Below are 22,384 nucleotides of genomic sequence, written 5' to 3'. Positions count from 1 at the left end.
GTTGGAAAAACTGTACCAACTGTGTTGGAGATGTTGGGACCAGGAGCATGCACACACATAATGGCGCAAAGTACTGTTTTGATACAAACTGCATATATAAAAAAACACACCCTGCCACACAACCTTTAACTGTGTGCATATTTCTGCAAACAGCTATTCTATATACATATTAACAGAGACAACATGGTATATATAGAGGTTAGAGTGTTGCACTTGGACACAGGACATCCCACTGAGCTATAGAGCCAACTGTGTGTGCTTGTTGTGCAGTTCACAGAGGCCTATGTATGACAATCCAGTGATAGATCAGTGGAGTGTTGCAAGTTGTACTTTCAGGAGTTAGTAATTTCCTTTCACAGCCATGTTTCTGTCTTCTGGTGAGCAAAAGCCAGTAAATACTGAAGTAATGCTAGACATGAAGAAAAGACTGCGACACTGAGAACTATTGTGGTAGAATAGCTGGAGTGTTCAGTTTGAATGGGCCTACACAGATCCAAATCCTGTCTGAGCCATAAAGCTCATTTGAGGTCTTCAGCACTTCCTTTCATCCTAGCCTCTGCCGCAGAATCTGTAGTGCAAGTGCATGGCATTGCAGAGCATGCTTACTCTAGTGGACTTACTCTTGAGGAAGTATGCGTTGAATAGAAACTTCAGGGATGATTCATTTTGCTATGCTGAAAAATATCCCCGTTGAAGTTAATGTGATTCCTTAGGAACACAACTCTCTATGCATTAGGGCCATGAAATACAAATCTCTGTGTAACTTGTGCCATGAATATGTGTTATAGGTAGTATTCTAGATCCGCTGAGGACCTCTTCAACAAGCAATGTGAGCTTATGATTTCAGAAAACAAGAATGATTATTTCAAAAAAATTATAGATTTGAACTCTGAATTCATAAGTGTGGTGAATAATTTGTGTTGTGACAGCTTGAAAGAGTCACTTTTTTCACTTGAAACTACGAAGCATGTTTCCAATAGTGTACCTGAATGAGTATGTGGAGGGAATAATTTTAACAGTAATGTGCTTTTTATAGTAATCTTAAACCAACACATTGCTTAAAACACTGCAAGATAAGAATTCATCTTGGGGATGAATCTTGCAAATATTTGCGCATGTGTGCCTGTTTTCGTAACAGCATGTGGAGGTGCATGCCTGGGGATCCTTGGATCTTGACTGTTTTCACACACTAACACACCATCCTGTAGAATTCTATCCACTATATTTTGTCTGAATTTTCGTCTGAATTTCTGGAACCAATAAATCGTATTGAAAAATACAACTTTCAAGAAGTCCGGCCGGCCCCACATACGACAACTAGGCATTCTGTTTTGTTGACTGTAACACTGGTTAAAGGGGGTATTTCACACCTAACTTATATATCAGTTTCTAATGCTGACTGTGAAAAAGAAGAACAGAGGGAGGGAGGGAGGGAGGGAGGCAAAGACAGCATCAGGGCTTGCTCCAGTTGGACTGCCTCCACCCGCCGGTACATTTTATATACTGTATTTTTCTGTGTATAAGAGGATGCTTTTTCCTTTAAAAAATTAGGCAAAAATTGGGTGTCGTCTAATACACAGATAGTGAATGCAGAGGGGGGACGTGTGATTAATGGCAGCAGCAAGCAGGAGATTGGTCGGGTGATTGGTGGCTGCGGCAAGGCCTGCTGGCGATTGGCTTTTGCTGTGGCAATTGGGCAGGCGATTGGCGGCTGTGGCGAGGCTGGCAGGCGATTGGCGGTTGTGGCAAGTGGACGGGTGGGCTGTTCGTGGCGGCGAGCAGGCAGACAATTGATGGCTGCGGCAAGGTGTGTGATTGGCAGTGGCTGTGGCAAGCAATCGGCAGTGGCGGGCAGGCAGGTAAGCGATTGGCGGAAGTGACCTCCCCCCCCCCCAAAGCTAAAAAACCTAATTCTTAATTTCAGGTTAAAAAAATAGGGGTCGTCTTATACATGGGGATGTCTTATACATGGAAAAATATGTGTACAAATTTATATGTGTATAAATTTGTATTAGCACTTGAAAACTGGGTGCCTTGGCAGAAAAGTGGTCTATAAATGCAATCAATTAATAAATCAGTGCCAGATATTAACATGGTTCCTTTTGTCTTTTGCCCCACTCCTCCTCTCATCCTCTGTCCTTTTATATGCCTCTGACATCGCTGAATATATAGTATGGGTTGACCATACAGTACTGCTCTATGGAAATCGGAAAGAACAGGTTGGACACGACAGACAATATAAAAACCAAAAAGCTGTGCAAAGTGCTGCAGCTATACTGTGTGTTTGTGTAAATTTTTAATTACATTTTTCAAACGTTTTCTCAATAACCTTCAAATCAAATACATTGTTTCATAAGTTGACTTCCCTCCCTCACCACCTCAGTGTTTTTATTCAGAGCTTTTCTACTGCATTATTTATTTATGTATCACAAAAAGTTTCTCTATTGCTATTGTTTTGTCATTTTTCTTCTTCTGCTTTTATGTCTAGTCCTGCCCGCGCTTTCATTTGACTGTAATTTCTTTTTAATAGCCCATGAAAGGCCTCCATTCTTCTAGGAAAAGTTAATCGTCTCTCAGTTTTGCTTCATAGCTGCCAAGTTTTCCCTTTTCTCACAAGGAAGCCTATTCAGCATAAGGGAATTTCCCTTAAAAAAAGGGATAACTTGGCAGCTATGATTTTGCTTTCAGTTTTGCCATTTCTGCATTGCTTTCAAAAGCCGCTCCTCCTTTGTTGGAACCTTCCCTTCTTTCCATTTCTGTGCATGTAATATTCTAGCTGCTGTTGTCACATGTATAGTGGGGATTTTCCCTGGAACATCAGTCTCTATTACACCCATAAGGAAAGGAAGATGACGCAAAGGGAATTAGCATTGTTTACTACCTCATTTCTTTCTAAGGAAGCTATGGTTTTGTTGACAAAGGAGTTAACTTGTTTCATTTTCTAAACCAGGGTATCCACTTAGTTTTGCGAGCTGCACCAGTCCCCACCACTTCCATATATTCAGTGAGAAGTTCAAGTGAGCAGGGGGGAAATGTAATTTAACTTGCACCCAAGGTTTCCACTGTGTGTCTTTCTAATTAAAACAAAGGGAGGTATTTTAATGTTTATTATAAGTCATATAACTTGCAGAGACCCAAGTTCTTGCATGTTTGGAAAGTATTAAATCCTTCGCAATTTAGTTTTTCCATTGTTTGAAAAAGATTTAAGTTGGAAGCTTGAGATACTGCAAGCTGATGAGCCTGCTAGAAGGAAAGCATATGAATGCACAAATGAGTTAATGTTTGTGTTTATTGGCACATTATCAGAGTTCTTTCCCTCAGCTGTGTTGAGGGATTACCCTTATAAGTAGTGGCATAGCTAATTTTCCAGGTCAGTTCAATCTTTGGCCATCCTGCGGATAATGATAGCCTGATTACTGATAGTTGATGTGGATTGGTCTCCATGGCAACTAGGTCTGAAACTGCCTCCTTAATTTCCTAAAAGCCCTCAAACAACCAGGCTCAGAATAGTGATTTGGTTTTTTTTTTTTTTTGCAGCACTTTGTCAAAACCAAATAATGTTCAAATCCATTAAATACAAGTGCATAGAGTATTATTGCTGTGTGGGGCATTCACGCCTTCAATTTGGCCCTTGTTTTCTCAGTTCGCCCAGCAGAAGTTCCTAACAAATGCAGCAAAAAAAAAATTTTTTTTGTCAACATGCATTTCTTCCCAGATAATCTTCTAGTACTTAAAAGTTACCAGAGTACTCAACCATTTCGCTCCGAACCTTTTTTGAATACAAAGGGCACGCTGGACACAGTGGTGATCTTCAATAGCGATATAAATAAAGCTGAATGTTTCTGAATCCTCCTGTTACCACCAGAATGGAGCACAATTGCTGCAATACTAGCTCTAATCATTTGTCTCCACACCAGCTCATTTGGGCTTTGCAGGATTCCAAGCTTAATTCTACAGCTATTGATTTTTCAATAGCACTCTCTCTCTTGCGCTCTTTCCATACTCTACAAGCCTTTACCTGTAGGAAAATAATAAGCAATACTGATATTTCCTCTCAAATATAAAGCTATAATCTTGGATATTATTTATTGTGATGATGGTATTATTGTGTATTTATCCTAATTTCCAAGGATATGTAGTTGTAGTAGATAACACCATGTGATAAGTACCCATGGAGCTGTGTTGTGTGAGGCTTATGTACTAGATTAATCTTACTATCCTGAGTGTCATTTGCACTCTTGTTCTAAAACATTTATCACTTGCTTTGTGCGTTTCCGTCTGCTGCTCTGGTTCGCCAGAAGCGGCTTTGTCATGCTGGCCACATGACCTGGAAGCTGTATGCCAGCTCCCTCAGCCAATAACGCGAGACGAGCGCCGCAACCCCAGAGTCGGTCACAACTGGACCTAATGGTCAGGGGTCTCTTTACCTTTATGTGACATACAGTCCATTAACATCAACTGAAGTGAACCTTGCATCATACTTCAAAATGCAGATTTGAGTCATGGCTTGAGCAAATAGGTGTATAATTTAGTCTTCTGCAATCACCACCTAGCACTTGTTTGCTTTAAACAATTAATGTACCGTTTAATGAATAAAGCTGTAAAATTTATTTTGCCCCCTTGTATGGTGTCGAATTGGGACGCGGGTGCGACTGTGGGTTAAACCACAGAGCCTAGGGCTAGCCGATCAGAAGGTCGGTGGTTCAAATCCCTGCAACGGGGTGAGCTCCCGTTGCTCGGTCCCAGCTCCTGCCAACCTAGCAGTTCGAAAGCACATCAAAGTGCAAGTAGATAAATAGGTACCGCTACAGCAGGAAGGTAAATGGCGTTTCCATGCGCTGCTCTGGTTCGCCAGAAGCGGCTTTGTCATGCTGGCCACATGACCTGGAAGCTGTACGCCGGCTCCCTCGGCCAGTAACGTGAGATGAGCGCCGCAACCCCAGAGTCGGTCACGACTGGACCTAATGGTCAGGGGTCCCTTTACCTTTACCTTTATGGTGTCAAATTACAGTTTATGTAAGTAGCTTTCAGTGTATTCAGACCTGGCTTTTGCCCTTAATTTCAGCTACTTTAAAAAAGTGTGTCAGTTTTGCTCTTCATTACCTTCCTTTCAGCCTTTTGGTATCTAAACTTACCCATTGGCAATTACATAGGCCACATGTCACCAGGCCAGAACCATAGAATTGCAGAGTTGGAAGGGACCGCAAGGATCATCTAGTCCAACCCGCTGCAATGCAGGAATCTTTTGCTCAATGTAGGGCTCAAACCTACAACCCTGGGATTAAGAGTTTTATGCTCTAGTGACAGCCATCCCTTGAAGCTAGGAACTAGGATTAATTAGCCCCCCCCCCCAAAAAAAAATTTAGCAAGATGAACGATAAATAGGGGCTATACAATGGCCCCTCTAGTTGCGGACACGATCCATTCTGGGGTGCCGTTCACACCCCGAAAAGTCCGCAACTAGAGCTGCGCTTCTGCGCATGTGCGAAGCGCACAGAATGCTTCTGCGTGTGGGCGCATGACGAAACCCGGAAGTATATACTTCTGGGTTTGCCGCATTCGCAATCTGAAAATCCGCAACATGAAGCGAACACAACTAGAGGTATGACTGTATATATATTTAATATCCCAAGCACTTTGAATCACTCTTTGAATCTATTTGGTTCTTTTCCTTGGATTCTTTTTTGCTTGTGGTTCCTAAAGACAAGAGTTGAACACATGCTCCACCTTTCTTTCCTCTAGTTACACTTCTGGAGGGCTGAACAGTTATTTTCTTGCTTTGTTAAAGTCCAAATTTTATGTACTGCGAATGCATTCCACAGGTAGGAGGATAGCATATGGAATGAGGGAGTGGGTAAAAGTGGCTTATAGGTAATAATAATAATAATAATAATAATAATAATAATAATAATTAATAAAGGACCCCTGGACGGTTAAGTCCAGTCAAAGGCAAATATGGGGTTGCGGCGCTCATCTTGCTTTCAGGCCGAGGGAGCTGGCATTTATCCACAGACAGCTTTTCGGGTCATGTTGCCAGCATGACTAAACCGCTTCTGGTGCAACGGGACGCCGTGACGGAAACCAGAGCGCAAGGAAACACCATTTACCTTCCTGCCACAGTGGTACCTATTTATCTACTTGCACTGGCATGCTTTTGAAGTGCTAGGTTGGCAGGAGCTGGGACAGAGCAACGGGAGGTCACCCCGTCTCGGGGATTCGAACTGCCGACGTTCGGATTGGCAAGCCCAAGAGGCTCAGTGGTTTACACCACGGCGCCATCCGCGTGTATAAAAATGGAGGTGATTGTTGTAGGAATTGGGGAGGTAAATACATCACTAGAATTTTACTTACAACAATCCCCCAAACCCTGTGATGTTATATTGTGACATGAGGATTCAGGATGGGGCTATTTAGATAGGAGTACACTTGAAATCTCAGTGGTTGGAATCCCTGGGGCCAGTTGAAGCTTCCACTTACTTGAATGGTGTTCCCAGGTATACCTTTTCTCCCCCCTCCCATATAAAGTGAATAGCTTCAATTCATTCATTTCCCTGATATCTCAAGCCCTGCTGAAGGTATTCACATTGGAGTGCTGTGTCTCTTTAGCACAGAGAAATGTTGCTCACCCCTCCTAATCCTGGCAATCTGCAAGAACAAAAAACTTTTCACTTGCAGGGGCTTGATGTGGACAGAATTGTGTTTATATTACACTGATAGTAATTAGACTTTGGTGAGAGGTCAGAAGTGCAAGATCCACATAACATTTCCGGAAAAAAGGGATATTCTTAGTTACCCTGTCTGCTTATAATAAACAATAATTTTATTTCCTTTTTGTTGCATAATCATTAACCTTCCTTTATTAAAATTTTCCTTAAAACCATTCCCCCCCCCCTGCTTTAGGGAGAGACAAATTGCTGTCATTCAAAAAGTAAACAACCTGTCGGCTCCTTTAGGGGTAGTGCTCACAGTTGTAGTTTCCGTTGTCATATTTAGTGAAAGTTTTAAGTAAGGGAGTGCACACTGATTGTGTAAATGAGAAACAAAGCATAGGAAATTCTAATTTGGAAATTAACTCTTTGTGCTTTAAGTCCAGGAGAGTTAGTATCTTTTAGGTGGCATTGCTCTGCTAATTGAAATTAATTGACCTAACCTAGTCATGTTTATTAATTTCAGTGGGTCTTCTCTGAATTGAACCTAGTTGTACACACTTTCCTTTGGAGCAATCATGACTGTGATATTTTGTGTCTGTGGAAATTTACATGTTGTTGTTGTTGCTGTTTGTTTAGTCATGTCTGACTCTTCGTGACCCCATGGACCATAGCACGCCAGGCACTCCTGTCTTCCAGTGCCTCGCGCAGTTTGGTCAAACTCATGTTCGTAGCTTCAAGAACACTGTCCAACCATAGATTACACAGTTTACATAGGAAACTATAAATGAAAACAACGAAAAGACTAATATGCTGCTGAAAAAAACTTGGAAGGCTTGAAGCTTTTAACAGACTGATTGGATTGAGTTTTCTTTCAGCAGAACAGAGTGTTGGGACCTTCTGAAAGTCCTGAGAAAGTGATTTCCTAATGATATATTTTCAGATTCTCCAGGCCGAGGGTTGGGGATCAGCACCAGTCCTGCAGAAAATATGTGCTTCAGAGTATAATTATTCATGCCCCGAAAGCTTCAGGACTCTTTGTTAGCAGATTAATATGTTTGTGACTGTACTTTTCCATCATTGATGTGAAAATATTGATTTTTTTTTTCACTGAGATATATTTGGTATTCTAAACGTACTGTTAAAGAAGCCTGCACTGTTCCGACCGACCAGCCCTATCCTCTGTCAAAATGAGCTTGCACTTCTTGAAAATGAAGATAGTACTAAAAGCGTTCAGGTCCCGCGCCAAAAAAATGAAAGGAAACAGGTAGTTACAGAAACAACGTTCCTTCTTTGACTAGATTTAATATTTCCTTTCTGAAAGCTTGGTGTTGGTTGATTTTTATGTGGACGTTTATAGCGGACTTATTGGTCCTGTTCATTATGGTATTCCATAATTTTGGGGTGATGGGGAATTTTTTGCAATTCTGTGCCGAAATGTGTTTGATAACATCCATGTATCCTGAGTTCTACATGGACAGATGAAATGAAGTTTGCAATGCTATATGAATGAGGGAAGAGTGATATTAAATTCATTACCTTAAATGTGTTTTGGGAATGTCGCAGAAGGGCAGTATTTTTATTTATTTTTGAAAGCTGAATATATTGATGTTTGCCTCCTATTCTAAAGAAGTAATCTGTTTTTGATGAATATATATTGTAATTTTATTAGGCAGAAATAAATAAATAAATTGAGGAAATGTGTGCCTTTTTCAGTTGTGTAATTACTTAGTGCTGCAGTAGTGCAAAGACATCTTGAGCACCTGAAATTAGAAATATGTTCAGTTCTGTGCAGGTCTAGTACCTAAAGAGTATGATGTTTTATTCTGTACAAATAATACCTGCAGATCATCATCCTGGGACCATTGCCCACTTAAGGCATAATACTCTAACATATCTCCTAAGAATTGAGTCCCATGTAAGTGAATATGCTGTATGCTTGCAGCCTTGAAGTTGATTCTTGTTTTGTGTGTGTTTTGCCCTGCTCTCTGTCCAGATTGTGTGGTTCTTCGTATGTGATTGGTTTAAACATGTTTTATGCCAAAGGGAAGATGTGTAGTTTAGATAACAGAGGCTGATGTAAACAGAAGCTGTTCAGAGGACTGCAATAAATTGGCACGCTTTGAATAAGCTATATTCAAAATTTATTGACTTTAAACACTATCAGAGCAGTTGCAGCACAGCACATGAAAGACGCACAAAACTTTTTGTATTGTAGAAGGAAGGGGGGGGAATGGTCATTTTGAAGCAGAAAATAATTTTGGTAGTCCAGCTAATCCACCAACTTAAGTAACAAAAATTCCCTTCATCGTGCTATTGGCTATTTGTCTTCCGGCTCAAGACATTTGCAGGTCTTGTCTGAATTACTTCACTGAGAGGCTGAGGTATAGCAGTGTGCTTTGGTGTGATTAACAAATCCTGTTCCTGCAAATTTTAGTCCAGCTGTCAGTAATGCTAACAAATAAATGGCTTTAGGTGACCAGAAATTTTGGAAGGTGGTTTTGCGTGATAAACTGTGGGAGTCTGATTTGTATGCAGGGTCAGGGCGTGCTTGTGAGAGTTAGGAAGAGGACCTAGATTGCCACAGGGCAGGGCTGGCCCACCAGTGAGGCAAGTTGAGGCAGCTGACTTGGGGGACGGAAACCCCAGAGGCAGCACCCCTCTCATGACCCAAGTCAGCAAGCCTTTGGTTTGTGATGTTTGGTGAGGCAGCACCTTCCCGTTTCTTCTCAGGTGGTGAAATGGGATGGGCTGCCCCTGTCAGAAGGCAAAGCCATTTCTGAAAAGGTCGTGTGGCCAAATCTGTCTGAGGATTGAGGCGAAAGTGAAAGCTGGGGAGCCCAACTAAAGCCTGTTCCACAAAGGCCGAGGGACAGGTGGAGACAGGGAAATGGGGGAGGCTTTCAGGGCCAGAGAAATTTGCACAGGCAAATTATAGCTGGGGAGGGGAAATTGTTGGAAAGGTAGGATTGGGTAGGAACCAGTGCCGGATTTACGTACAGCGGTGCCTCGACTTACAAATTTAATCCGTTCCAAAGGCACCTTTGTAGGTCGAAAAATTCGTAAGTCGAAAAGTGCCATTGGAAACGCGATTTCCCATAGGAATGCATTGGAAACGGAAATTTTTGTAAGTCGAAGCAACCCCATCTAAAAATTCGTAAGTCGAAAAAACCCTATCTAAAACCGCCGCGGTTTCTGTTCGGATGTCAAGAAATTCATAAGCGTGGGTCCATTTGCCCCATTCGTAAGTCGAAAAATTCATAAGTCGAGTTGTTCGTAAGTCAAGATAACACTGTACAGTGGTACCTCGGTTTATGAACACAATTGGTTCCGGAAGTCTGTTCATAAACCGAAGCATTCATAAACTGAAGTGAACTTTCCCATTGAAAGTAATGGAAAGTGGATTAATTTGTTCCAAACGGTCCGCAGAGTACTTAAACTGAAGCGTTCATAAACTGAAGCGAACTTTCCCATTGAAATAAATGGAAAGTGGATTAATTCGTTCCAGATGGGTCTGCGGAGTACTCAGCCTGAAGCGTACTTAACCCGAAGCATGGGTGTAATTGGTTCCGGAAGTCTGTTCATAAACTGAAGCGTTCATAAACTGAAGCAAACTTTCCCATTGAAAGTAATGGAAAGTGGATTAATCCGTTCCAGATGGGTCTGCGGCGTTCATAAACCGAAAATTCGTAAACCGAGGTGTTCATAAACCGAGGTTCCACTGTATTTTTTTTTTTAAGTATAAGGTTGTCGAGTCGTTCGTAAGTCGAGGTACCACTGTATAAGCTAAACAAGATATAGCTTAGGGCCCCACTCTTGGGGGCCCCAAAAAAAATTAAAGGAAAAAAACACCTGGATGTACATTTCCAAAATATCAGATAAAAAACAAATAAAATAAAACCTACATACAGCAACAGTGTCTTGTATTGTGTAGGCTCCTGTGATGTAAGTAATGGGCCCCACCTGCTAGCCTGCTCCCTAAAATATCACTGGTCTGCTCATTTCTATATATAGGGTCCCTGCATTCTGCATGGACTGGTTGCATGGCAACATGCGCAAATGGCTTTAGATACTGATTAGGTCCATAAATTACCATACTGTATAGCATACATTCAACACAAAAAACAGTGACAATTTGTTGTTGACAAAGGACAGCTGGACATATAAAGGGCCCCATTACCTTTAGTAGTGTAGGGCCTCATCAAACCTAAATCTGACCCTGGTAGGAACCAGTTGCAATTTTGAGCAAGGCAGCAAGGCAGCAAATGTTCTTGGGCACCAGGTAGCTTGTGGTTTTTGGCAGGGAGAAAAGACGGCTACATATTTGTCTGTGGCAGATGATCCTGGTGGCATGGTGCTTCTCAGTTATGTCAGACGGGGTCATATCTGATAGTGCAGCCTGCCCAAAGCAATAGGTACAACACTGTGATATAAGTCAAATTTGTATTGACTTGTACAATGTGTGTTGATCTGCTTGGATGTCCTGTGCGCTTATATAATAATGGTTGGCTTTATAGGCTGCACTAAGAATTACTCTGTATAAAGATTTAGAGACCATTGCGGTGTTAATCTTAAATAACGAAATAATCTTAAAATCGGGAGGGTGGAAGTGCTTCATCTTCCCTTGGAAAGGTCACATTTTGCTGTGTAATTATTTTTAAAGGGTTTTTTGATGGCATACCAAATTAGCTGTTTACCACTGAAGTGATGATGCATTGAAGGGTGAAATAATAGCCAGCTGTTGTCTCTCTTCCTGAAGCACAGGCTCTGTGTGTACTGCAGAAAAACCCCAGAGAAAATCACAAAAAGGGAGGCCAATAATTGCCCCACAAACTTACAAGTACAAATGCCAGTATTGCAAGACATCACTTACCTCCTGTTCCCTATGACTATTTTTTACTTAATGGTAAGAAAACCATCTTTAAAATAGGGTACAGACTTTTATCAAATAGAATCCAAATATGTGTTTTTTTTAAAAAATCTTCAGAAAGCATTCAGTTGTAACAGATGTAACAAAAAAACCAGTTTATGTGTATATGTTCATTTTTGTGTAATTGTTTTTGGTTTATATCCTGAAGATTTTTTTAACTCTATATCTGATTTTTGAAAGCAAACTCTGCCATGGACGCATGTCTTCCTCTCTACAAATGCAATGTGCACAGTTGTATTGATCTGTATCTATGGCTCAGTCACAGCCTTAGTGTGATGTGCAAATGAGGCCTCTGTGTATGCTAAGTATCGTTTGGAGAAAGAAACTGAACATCATCTTATTTGACTCGAGAACTTCTGAAATATTTATTTCCCAATGATGATTTCTCCTGGGCCACAGCTGATAATAGACCACATGCACTTTCTTTTCCCTAAATGACTGGTGGAGAAGCAGGATAACAGTACATTAACACATGAGTTTCTTTAATTAAATATTGAAGAACCCTTCATTACAAACTCAATGCCCCCTCTCTGGGTAACCTTAACACATTTGGAATTTTGCTGGGTGAATAAAATAGTTAAAGAGCTTTCAAATACAGTGGAACCTCGGTTTATGACTACCTCCGTTTACGGACGCTTCGGTGAGTGAACGCCGCGGACCCGGAAGTGTTTACATCCGGGTTCCGTGGCGTCGGATGCGCATAAGCGATCTGTGCAGCTCGTGCGTGTGCATAAACGCTCTATCGGCGCTTCGCGCACGTGCAGAAGTATGCCTTCGGCGAGCGAACGCCTCCGCGGAACGGATTGCGGTCGCAAACTGAGGTACCACTGTATAGTTATACGGTAGGTAGCTGTGTTGGTCTGACGTAGTCGAAACAAAATTCCTTCCTGTAGCACCGTAGAGACCAACTAAGTTTGTCATTGGTATGAGCTTTTGTGTGCATGCACGCTTCTTCAGATACAAACTTTCAAATAGTATTGAATCAAGATGCATTTCTGTAGAATGCCCTTTGATGTTTAAATGCATCACTTATCTTATCTCAATACTAATAAAATTAGTTGGGTTATTCTTTACATTTGGAATCGAAATAAGAAACCATTTTGGCATGTAAGTAGTATATCAATTAATCATCATCATTATGCATATTGCATTTACAGGTGTGATACCATAATGGCGGGCAACAGTTTGGTCCTACCAATTGTGCTATGGGGACGCAAAGCTCCCACTCATTGTGTATCGGCCATCCTACTAATGGATGATGTGTCAATGATTGTAACGGGATGTCATGATGGACAGATATGTCTCTGGGACCTCTCTTCAGATCTGGAAGTAAGTTAACTGTGCGCTACACGACGTCTTTCACGATGCCTAGGTTTGTTTAAATGTAATTAATGCCCTGTTTTTGCAGAAACACAATTTAAACACATTTCTGAACATTTATAATCAGATTTGAGTGTGTGTGTGTGTGTGTGTGTCTGGTAACCTACAGATGAGGCCTAGTTATGGCATGCATGCTTCTTCCAAAGCAAAACCTTGCTGCTTGAGCTGATGCATAACAATCAATATATATTATTGATATTCATAGGGTTGCTTTTGTAGGAGAGAGTGTTGATTTTTTTTTATCATTAGCATGGAAAATCAATGAATTCTGCTGGAAAGCGGCTCTGTTGGGTTCTCCCTCCCCCCTGACCTTTTGGAGGTCAACCTGCTAGATCAATTTAACATGAATAACTAATGCTGAACCTGGGAATGTATTGTCTCTTGTAAACAATTCTGCTTGTGAAATGGCACTCCTCGTCCGCTTGTGTTTTTTTGGTTTGTGGTATAGTGTGGTGGTGGTGGTATTTGCAGTAAGCCTTTAAAGATCACGCAGGCTTGATGCCAAATAAATAAACTAGAAGCTGAAGTTCACATCTTCTGTATGCCAGTACATGTTCTTTGTTCTCTTTACGAGGGTAAGCTTTCAGAGCTAATTGCATGTCTATTGCACATATATAGAAAATGACAAGAAGCCATGGGACTTTTCAGTGTTTGAATGATTATTGGTGGCTTAAACAAGCAATCTGCTCTGTGAAGTTCCAGTAAATTTTAAAATAAAACATTTTTCTACCAATCATAGCCTTATGGCATTAGATTAGAAAGGCACATGCCGGTAGCAGCTGATTTGGCCAAGGTAACACCACTTGCAGCTCCTGGGCGTCATTTAAAGCCAGAGACATGCATTTTAAGTGATCTGTTTTAAAGCAAATAGTGCTAGGCAATTCTGAAGTGAAAGCAGCAATACAAGGCAGTGTGTTTATGCTGGTATATTTTGTGGTTCTCTGCCAGTGAAAGGTGTGTGCTCTTGACCTGGAATACCGTACGCATGAGAAGCAAAGTTGTGGAATGCAACAGCAAAAACTTCCCTATACAAATTGGATCAAAGGCATTAACTTGCATAAATTGTAAACTGGTTCTGTATGCAAATAAAACTCTAAAACGTGGACTGGTCTTGCTGAGAAAGCAAGCCATTGGCCACAAAGTGTGAGATCAATGGTTTGGTATTATGAATAGCAGGCACTTATAGGAATAACTATCTGATGTTTAGAAGACACCTGAAGGCAGCTCTGTTTAGGGAAATTTTTAATGACTGATGTTTTAATGTATTTTTAATCCTTTGTTGGAAGCCACCCAGAGTGGCTGGGGAAACCTAGCCAGATGGGTGGGGTATAAATTATTATTATTATTATTATTATTATTATTATTATTATTATTATTATCAATCAATCAATCAATCCAATCAATCAATCAATCCAGGAACAGAAATTCTTAGATTTAACTACTGAAAGCCTCCTTGTTTTTGTCTAAAAGAATGGATTCCATTTCATTGAATGTGTCATGAAGACTCAACAACTTAAGCATAACAGAATTTAAGAGGCTGCCTCTTTCTGTGTCTCATTACAAAATCTGAGAACCACCAAGAGCACCAACAAGGGTGCAAAAAGTAGTAGTCTTAATGGCTGCCCTCCTGTTGTAGAACACCTATTGCCAGCTTGCTAAAGTCAAAGCCTGGAAATAAACAGTAAATTGCAAGAACTCGGGCCAGGAGGAAGATGAATTTCAAGTAAGTCTTCAAAAGGTTTTATTTATGTAATGATGAATTCAAATAGGAATCAATTCCGGTATGATAGTGAGGCAAATAAAAATAAATTCCAGTGAAATACTCCCAGGACACTCTGACCATTAAAACATTGCTGATGAAGAATTGTCGAAACAGGGCCTTGTCCTGGGAGTATTTCACGTGTCCTTGCAATTTACTGTTTATTTCTGGACTTCACCAAGAACTCTGATTTCTACAGAAAGTCAAAGCCTGAGCAACTTTCAGAAGTCTTGCAGGATCTTCCACGTTGGCCATCAGAACTCAGAGTTAAGGGTGGTGAAGCAGTAGTTCATCTAGGCCATTTTAGACTTTGGGCTGCATCCAATGTTCTCTGTCCACTAGTGCAAGGCCTCCTGCAGTACCAGATGGGTAACTTTTACTGTTATGTAACAGAAGAATCCAATGCAGCAGTTGCACTAGCAGAAACTGTTTACGCAACAGATTGAGTGATCTAAACCGGGAGATGGAGGCACTAGAAGAACCTTTGTTTTCTTTTTGCTACTTCATTGTAAAGAAAATAGTTGTGCCTTACAGCATTATAATGCTTTTTTTAAAAAATAAAATGCTTGTCTCCTGTGCACACTCCCTTGCAAGGCATTGTAAAGGCTTTGGCTTTTACGGAGAGCCACCACCTTGTCTCACCAGCAGTTGGCAAAGTACTTTCTCCATACCTATCGTAACTTTTGATTCAATAATCAAGCTCGGCAATTCAGGTGCTTTCTCGTTAATTCTGAATGCCTTTGTTTCTCTGATCCCAGATAAATCCTAGAGCCCTGTTGTTTGGTCACACAGCTTCAGTTACTTGTTTGTCCAAGGCCAGTGCTTCGTCCGAGAAGCAGTATATAGTGAGTGCATCAGAAAGTGGGTAAGTATAGCCCCTTCCCTTCCCACCCATGTGATTGATTTCTCAATTTTTCATTCTCTTACAATATTCAGTGTTGTGCAGCATCATAGCTTACTTGCAAGTGCAAAGGGTCATGAGCACTCATCAAACCTTTGCCCTTCCTCCTCCTTTCATCAGAAGGAGATGTCAAGAGATCAACCAAGAAGATTCAAGATTGTGGCCAACTGAACCCTTTGTGCATGCAGAACAACTTCCCAAAGCACATCCTCCTCTGGTTTGCTTCCCTCCCTCCCCACTCACAGCACCCCCAAAATCTACTCCAGAGATTTTGGGGAACCCCAGAGCAGATTTGAGGGTGCGCTAAGAGGAGAGGGAGGGTTGTGGGCATCCTTCTATCTCAAGAGACGAATGAGTGTACCTCTGGGAGTGAAGTCAAACTGCTGTGTTAGCCCGGGACACAAGCCTGGGCAGTGTGTATGGAGGTCCTGGCCTGCCCAGATGCCTCACTGATATGGTCCAAAGGAAAGCAGAACAATACATTTGGTACCAGCTTGGCTGCAGGAGTTGCTGGAAGGAGGCATACAAGATGCCACCCAGGGCCGTCTTAACCATATCTGGTGCCCTGGTGCCAAGATCCCTCCGGTGCCCCCCGCGAGTGAGGCGGGCAGGAGGGGCACGCGGAGAGCTGAGAGGCGCGGAGGAGGCAGCCCCAGGCTCGTGCTCCCTGCGTGCCTCCGGAGAGCGGCCTGAAGCCACTCAAAAATTGAGAGGCGTGGAGGAGGCGGCCCCAGGCTCCCGCTCCCCCACGTGAAGCTCCGGAGGCACGCAGGGAGCGCGAGCCTGGGGCTGCCTCCTCCACACCTCTCAGCTGCTCAGGTGGCCCCAGGCCAGCGCTCCCTGCATGCCTCTGGAGAGCAGTCTGAAGCCGCTCAACAGCTGAGACAGAGGCGGCCCCAGGCTTGCGCTCCCCGTGCGCCTCCGGAGAGCTGCCTTAAGCCGCTCAACAGCAGAGGCGCGCAGAGGCAGACACCAGCGTTCGGCGCCCCTTCCGCGCCCCTGATGGCCTGGCGCCTTGCGCCACCCAGCCCAGGCCTAGGGATGGCCCTGATGCCACCCATCCATCCGTCATAGAGACTCCACTCCATATTTGTGCAGGGTTTACTCCTGAGCCTTTTCTTTTCCCAAAGATATCCTGTAAGGCAGTGGAGGTTTAAGATCAGAGTTTTTCTTCTCCTATATGGGCTCTGTTCCCAGGTGGACGCGCCCCTTCTGCCCCTCATTTCCCTCTACTGCACATGCAGAAACTGCCTTCTTCACTGTTGGACCCACTATTGTTCCCGTCTACTCAGTCTGCCAGACATGCAGGGAAAATCCTTAACTTACTGAGTGTTTGAGAGCCATCAGATACCCTCACCTGGTTTAGCTGGCCAGCCCAAGGTGTGGCTGCTGTTACCTGCTGACAGCTTCTAGGAGCCACAGGCGAGAGCTGAGTGCAGGTGGGGAGCAAACATGGACAGACTGCCCCAGAAGGACCATGGCGTGTCCCCACCAGAGGTACAACCCCTCCCCTAACATGCCATTGTATTTGCTAAAGTCATTTTGTGCAGACATGCAGGTAAAGGGCAGAATGTAAATTCAATCAATCAATAAGTCGGATGCAGTCATTGGTTCATGTGAATGCAGGAGGGTGATTGGTTAATTGTCCTTTCTGTGTTGTTTAGGGAGATGTGCCTCTGGGATGTGAATGATGGAAGATGCATTGAATTTACTAAATTAGCCTGCACACATACTGGTATACAGGTAAATGATTTATAAATAAAAGCCATAACTGGTTGCATGTGATACTGCATATATAGGCTTCCCTATAACTGTTTTTTCTTGGACGCGGGCGGCGCTGTGGGTTAAACCACAGAGCCAGAAGGTCAGCGGTTTGAATCCCCGTGATGGGGTAAGCTCTCGTTGCTCGGTCCCAGCAGTTCGAAAGCACGTCAAAGTGCAAGTAGATAAATAGGTACCACTATTTCTGTATTTTAATATTTTGTTGGAAGCCGCGCAGAGTGGCTAGGGGAACCCGGCCAGATGGGCGGGGTATAAATAATAAATAATTAATTATAAATATATTATTATTATTATTATTATTATTATTATTATTATTATTATTATTATTATACAGCGGGAAGGTAAACGGCGTTTCCGTGTGCTGCTCTGGTTCGCCAGAAGCGGCTTTGTCTTGCTGGCCGCATGACCTGGAAGCTATACGCCGGCTCCCTCGGCCAATAATATGAGAGGAGTGCCGCAACCCCAGAGTCGGTCATGACTGGACCAATGGTCAGGAGTCCCTTTACCTTTATAACTGCTTTTTAAGCTAACAAAGTTTACAGGAACCCAGTTATCAATTTTCATACAAGTACGACCGATCAGAGGGTTGAGGTTTCTTTGCATTGCGAAACATGTGCACTGTTAATGATGTGTTAGAAAAACTGGCAGAAATATACGTTGACTACACTTACATTCTGTGAGGGGTAACTGGAACCAGTTTTTCTGCCTTTCCGTACCAGCTGGAGTGTAGAAATGATAATTGGCAAGATGTTTCTATGGTCTGTTATTAGTTTAGTAAATTCCATTATTTAGTTGATGTGTGATATTTTGCAACAAGAATGAATGGTAATACGGGAACTACAAAGCTAAATAAATGCCCACTTCCTGTAATCTAGTGCAACATAAGCACAGGTTGTTGCTGTGAAGTGCACAGCACCAAGATAATACTGCTGACCTTTGAATAACTTGTTCAGTGTTGATTTCTGGTATTCTTTTAATTATATGTAATGTAATGTTAGCACACAATGTTTCAGAGTCGAAGTTGTTGTGACAGTGGCAGAACTTGCAGCCGTGCACAAGCTTAATGGTCAGCAGGGAGGGGGATGGGAATAATAATAGCAGTTTTTCTAGGAATTGTGCAACGTATTTCCCAAGCACAAGACACCCATTTGCTTTGGCTGCTGCCCTGTTAAAAACAAAGCTCCCACTAGCACAACAATTGTTGTTTGAGTGGGCTACTGCAGTTGGTTACCACCCGTAGTTTTTATTAAAGGGTAAAGGTAAAGGGGTCCGACTGGGGTTGCGGCGCTCATCTCGCTCTATAGGCCGAGGGAGCTGGTGTTTGTCTGCAGACAGCTTCCGGGTCATGTGGCCAGCATGACAAAGCTGCTTCTGGCGAACCAGAGCAGCACACGGAAACGCCGTTTACCTTCCCGCCGGAGCGGTCCCTATTTATCTACCTGCACTTTGATGTGCTTTCAAACTGCTAGGTGGGCAGGAGCTGGGACCGAGCAACAAGAGCTCACCCCGTCACAGGGATTCGAACCGCCGACCTTCTGATCAGCAAATCCTAGGCTCTGTGGTTTAACCCACAGTGCCGCCTGGGTCCCTCCCTGGGTACCCACCTGGGTAGTTTTTATTATGAGATGCTTTAAAAAAAACCACTGCTCTTATACAAAAATAGATTGCACCTGTGGTCCAAAAGCAGATTCTGCATTGTGGATCAAGCACACACACAGAGAGTACTAATTTAGAAAGATTCTGATATCTTCCCCCCCCCCCCAATTTTTTTAATATTCAGTTCTATCAGTTCACAATTGGAACCCAGCGTGAAGGGAGGCTGTTGTGTCATGGCCACTACCCAGAAATTCTTGTTGTGGATGCTACCAGCCTTGAAGTTCTTTATTCCTTGGTGTCAAAGATTTCTCCTGACTGGATCAGCTCCATGAGTGTGATTCGATCTCACAGAACACAAGGTTAGCCCGTGGTTGGATCTTTGTTTTCGGGGACTTTCTCTGCAACCATTAAGAAACAAAGTTTGGTGTGCAGGTCTTGATGTTCTGTCTTCGTTTTCCCTAGAGGATACTGTTGTGGCCGTTTCAGTGACTGGCATTCTGAAAGTGTGGATAGTAACTTCCGAAGTGAATCACATGCAGGTAAAGAGAAACAGACCCAGATTCATACCGATAGTCTTTCTTCTTCCAGAATTGGCTTTATTAGGCAATCTGGCTTTATCACCAAAAACGATCAACAGTAACTTTTGCTCTGCTCCCATTACAAATATAGACTTATTTTCATATATGCTTCTATTTCTGCTCTGGACAGATGGTGTTTAAAATCTGCTTGCTTAAGGGCTTTTTCTTATGACATGTTTACTATGCCTTGACTTAGTCTGATACAGTACGTGCAGATAGAGAATGTCTAGTTTTTAGCATATAAACACACACACACACACACACACACACACACACACACACACACATATATATATATATATATATATATATATATATATATATATATATATAAACCTTTTCCTGGTTTTGTTCCTTCCTTTTGGAAAACGTGGAGTAATACATATTTATTAGTTTCATGAACTTTCATCAGTGTTGCTTGTTTAGCATTTCAGCTGCTTTGAGAAGAGGGAATGTCTATTTCTAAGGCTCAAGCATATTTTACTACTTCAGCAAGTGAATGCTGGATGTAGCCATCATGGTACATGAAAATTGCTTACTGAAGTTGAAGGCGAGTATGTCCCCCAGCTAATTCTTGAAAGGGAGTTATGGTTGGATCCAGACTTTGTTTCTGCAGGTGAACAGTGTGGGTAGTGGTTCTGGGGCCTGCAGGTGGAGAAAGAATTTTCTAAAGTCCCCATGCCCACCCCCGTATGCCAGTGGGATCGCTTCACTGGATGAAATTCCTTCTGTGGACAGAATGCAACGTTTCATCCATGGAAGGCAAGGTCTGGATCCAACCCAATATGAGTTTGAAATCGGTTCCTCTCAAGCTAAGTTTTAAAGCTACAAAAAAGTTCGTGTGGCAGGAAAAACCAATAAGAAAAAGGAACAAGCTGATTAGTTGTATTAATTATAGGAGTGCAAAGGAGGAGTCGAGGAATGCAATGTATTGGAGATTATTGCATGAGTGACTGAAATGCTTTCCTCTCTCTTTATAGGATACAGAGCCAATCTTTGAAGAGGAGTCTAAACCAATTTACTGTCAAAACTGCCAAAGTATTTCCTTCTGTGCATTTACCCAAAGATCACTTTTGGTGGTTTGCTCTAAATACTGGAGGGTAAGGATAACCAGTTAAGTAAAAGCTGGATTTTCTTGATTCTGCAAGCTACCGCTACTGTCAGTGAGACACGTATGCAGGGAAGCTTAGGATAGTCAGATTATAAATCAATTGGATTTTGATTTCATCAAATACATAATCTCTTCAGTGCATGTGAGCTCACCCTGTTGCTGGTGTGTTGCTTTTGTTTTATAATACCACTACAGGCTTTATTCAAATGCTAAGGTAGATTTTGATGCAGGAGTGGTAAACCTATAGTCCACCAGGCTGCTTCAAGTACCTGCAAAATTGGGTATCTGTTTACTTTGGAAATGTGCCTTTTCTCCCTCTGGTCCAGCACCATTTTTAGGAGGTTTTGGAACGTGTGCTCCATTCTGTTTCCTGAGCAAGACAACTTCTAGCAGTGGTGCTGTAACAGAGATACAAAGAGTGCCTTTCCAGAGGCTGTTCTAAGTGCTGAGTTGGGAAGAGAGGTCTTCCCTTCCTTGCCTTGTGCTGCAGTTGGGAGGAAAACTGCTGTCTCTCTGACCCTTTTTGATTTCAAGAAGGAGGGGTTCTAAGTTGGGACACAGAGAAAGAGTTCTCTTTTCCCCTCTCTTTCTGTCTCTCTCTCTCCTCTCTCTTGGGCAGGGGTGGACAGTGAATGTGTGATGTGCTGGCATGCATCCCTCAGGCTCAGAGGATTGACTAACCGTGAATGGGATCCTAAGGCTGAAAGAAAGTACAGTGGTACCTCTACTTACGAATTTAATGCGTTCCAAATGCACATTTGTAAGTAGAAAAAAATTGTAAGTCAAATCCCATAGGAATGCATTGGGAGAAAAAATTCGTAAGTAGAAAAAATCCTATCTAAACCGCATCCAAGATGGCGGATGGAGCTCCATTCGTAAGTAGAATCATTCGTAAGTAGAGTTATTCGTAAGTAGAGGACCACTGTACTTTTTTAAAAAAGATTTTTATTAAAGTACGAGAATTTTTACATACATTATAGCCTCTCCTTCTAATTTTTAATTTCCCGTACCATTTTTCCTTTCCCTTCCCACCCCCTCCCCCACCCATAATCCATTGGAAGGGTTCAAACAGTTGTCCTCAGCCACGGGCACAGTGTCTTTAATTTCCACTGAATGTCTTCTGATCCAGTAGTTGTTATCCATTTAAGATAGGGGCTCCATCTGGTCCTTATAATAGTAGACTTGGCCCTCCATGTTATTTCCTCTGACGTTACTGCCACAATGTCTGACTGAATAAATTCAAACAAATCATTAGTCCAGACCTCTGCTGTCCATTTTTCTCTATCTTTCCAACCTAAAGCTATTGTTGCCTTTCCTGCTAGTATCATTGCTTTGAAGGTGTGCTGGTCCCCTTTCTCTATGCCATCCCTACTTTAATAGAATTACTAAGATACCCAGTATGACCTTTGCTTTCCCAGATTTTTTTCTTACAAAAAAAGGAAAAGCGGAAATAATTGCTTCTAGTATGGATTATACAATATTTGCAGTCCTTTGTCTCCTATGTAAGGAGTTCCTCTTGTACCTTCTCTGATGGCTTTCAGACACACAGCTAAAACATTCATTTTCCACCAGGCTTTTGACCCACTGAGTCAAAAAGTTTTACAAATCCCTTTATTTATGTCTCTCCATTGACTGTGACCTTTTTTATATATCTAGTGTTTTAAAGACAATTTGTATCTTAAAGATGTGTACTGTCTTGG

General features: G+C 42.3%; 1 protein-coding gene across 4 annotated transcripts in view; it reads left to right on the top strand.

The window, feature by feature from the left end:
* The window catches only part of WDR7 (WD repeat domain 7), a 206,361-nt gene that overhangs the window by 4,454 nt on the left and 179,523 nt on the right, over positions 1 to 22,384 (top strand). For all 4 annotated transcript variants that reach the window (XM_060280352.1, XM_060280350.1, XM_060280351.1 and 1 more), the window contains exons 2-7: positions 12,735 to 12,906; positions 15,475 to 15,581; positions 17,282 to 17,360; positions 19,180 to 19,354; positions 19,458 to 19,534; positions 20,554 to 20,673. In XM_060280352.1, coding sequence (XP_060136335.1) covers positions 12,748 to 12,906; positions 15,475 to 15,581; positions 17,282 to 17,360; positions 19,180 to 19,354; positions 19,458 to 19,534; positions 20,554 to 20,673 — 717 coding nt within the window. In that variant the 5' untranslated portion in view covers positions 12,735 to 12,747. The remainder of the gene's footprint in view (positions 1 to 12,734; positions 12,907 to 15,474; positions 15,582 to 17,281; positions 17,361 to 19,179; positions 19,355 to 19,457; positions 19,535 to 20,553; positions 20,674 to 22,384) is intronic.

The sequence above is a fragment of the Zootoca vivipara genome, chromosome 11, assembly GCF_963506605.1.
Source record: "Zootoca vivipara chromosome 11, rZooViv1.1, whole genome shotgun sequence".
Taxonomy (NCBI): domain Eukaryota; kingdom Metazoa; phylum Chordata; class Lepidosauria; order Squamata; family Lacertidae; genus Zootoca; species Zootoca vivipara.
The sequence above is the reverse complement of the archived record's forward strand: the minus strand, read 5'-3'. Positions and strand labels throughout refer to the sequence as shown.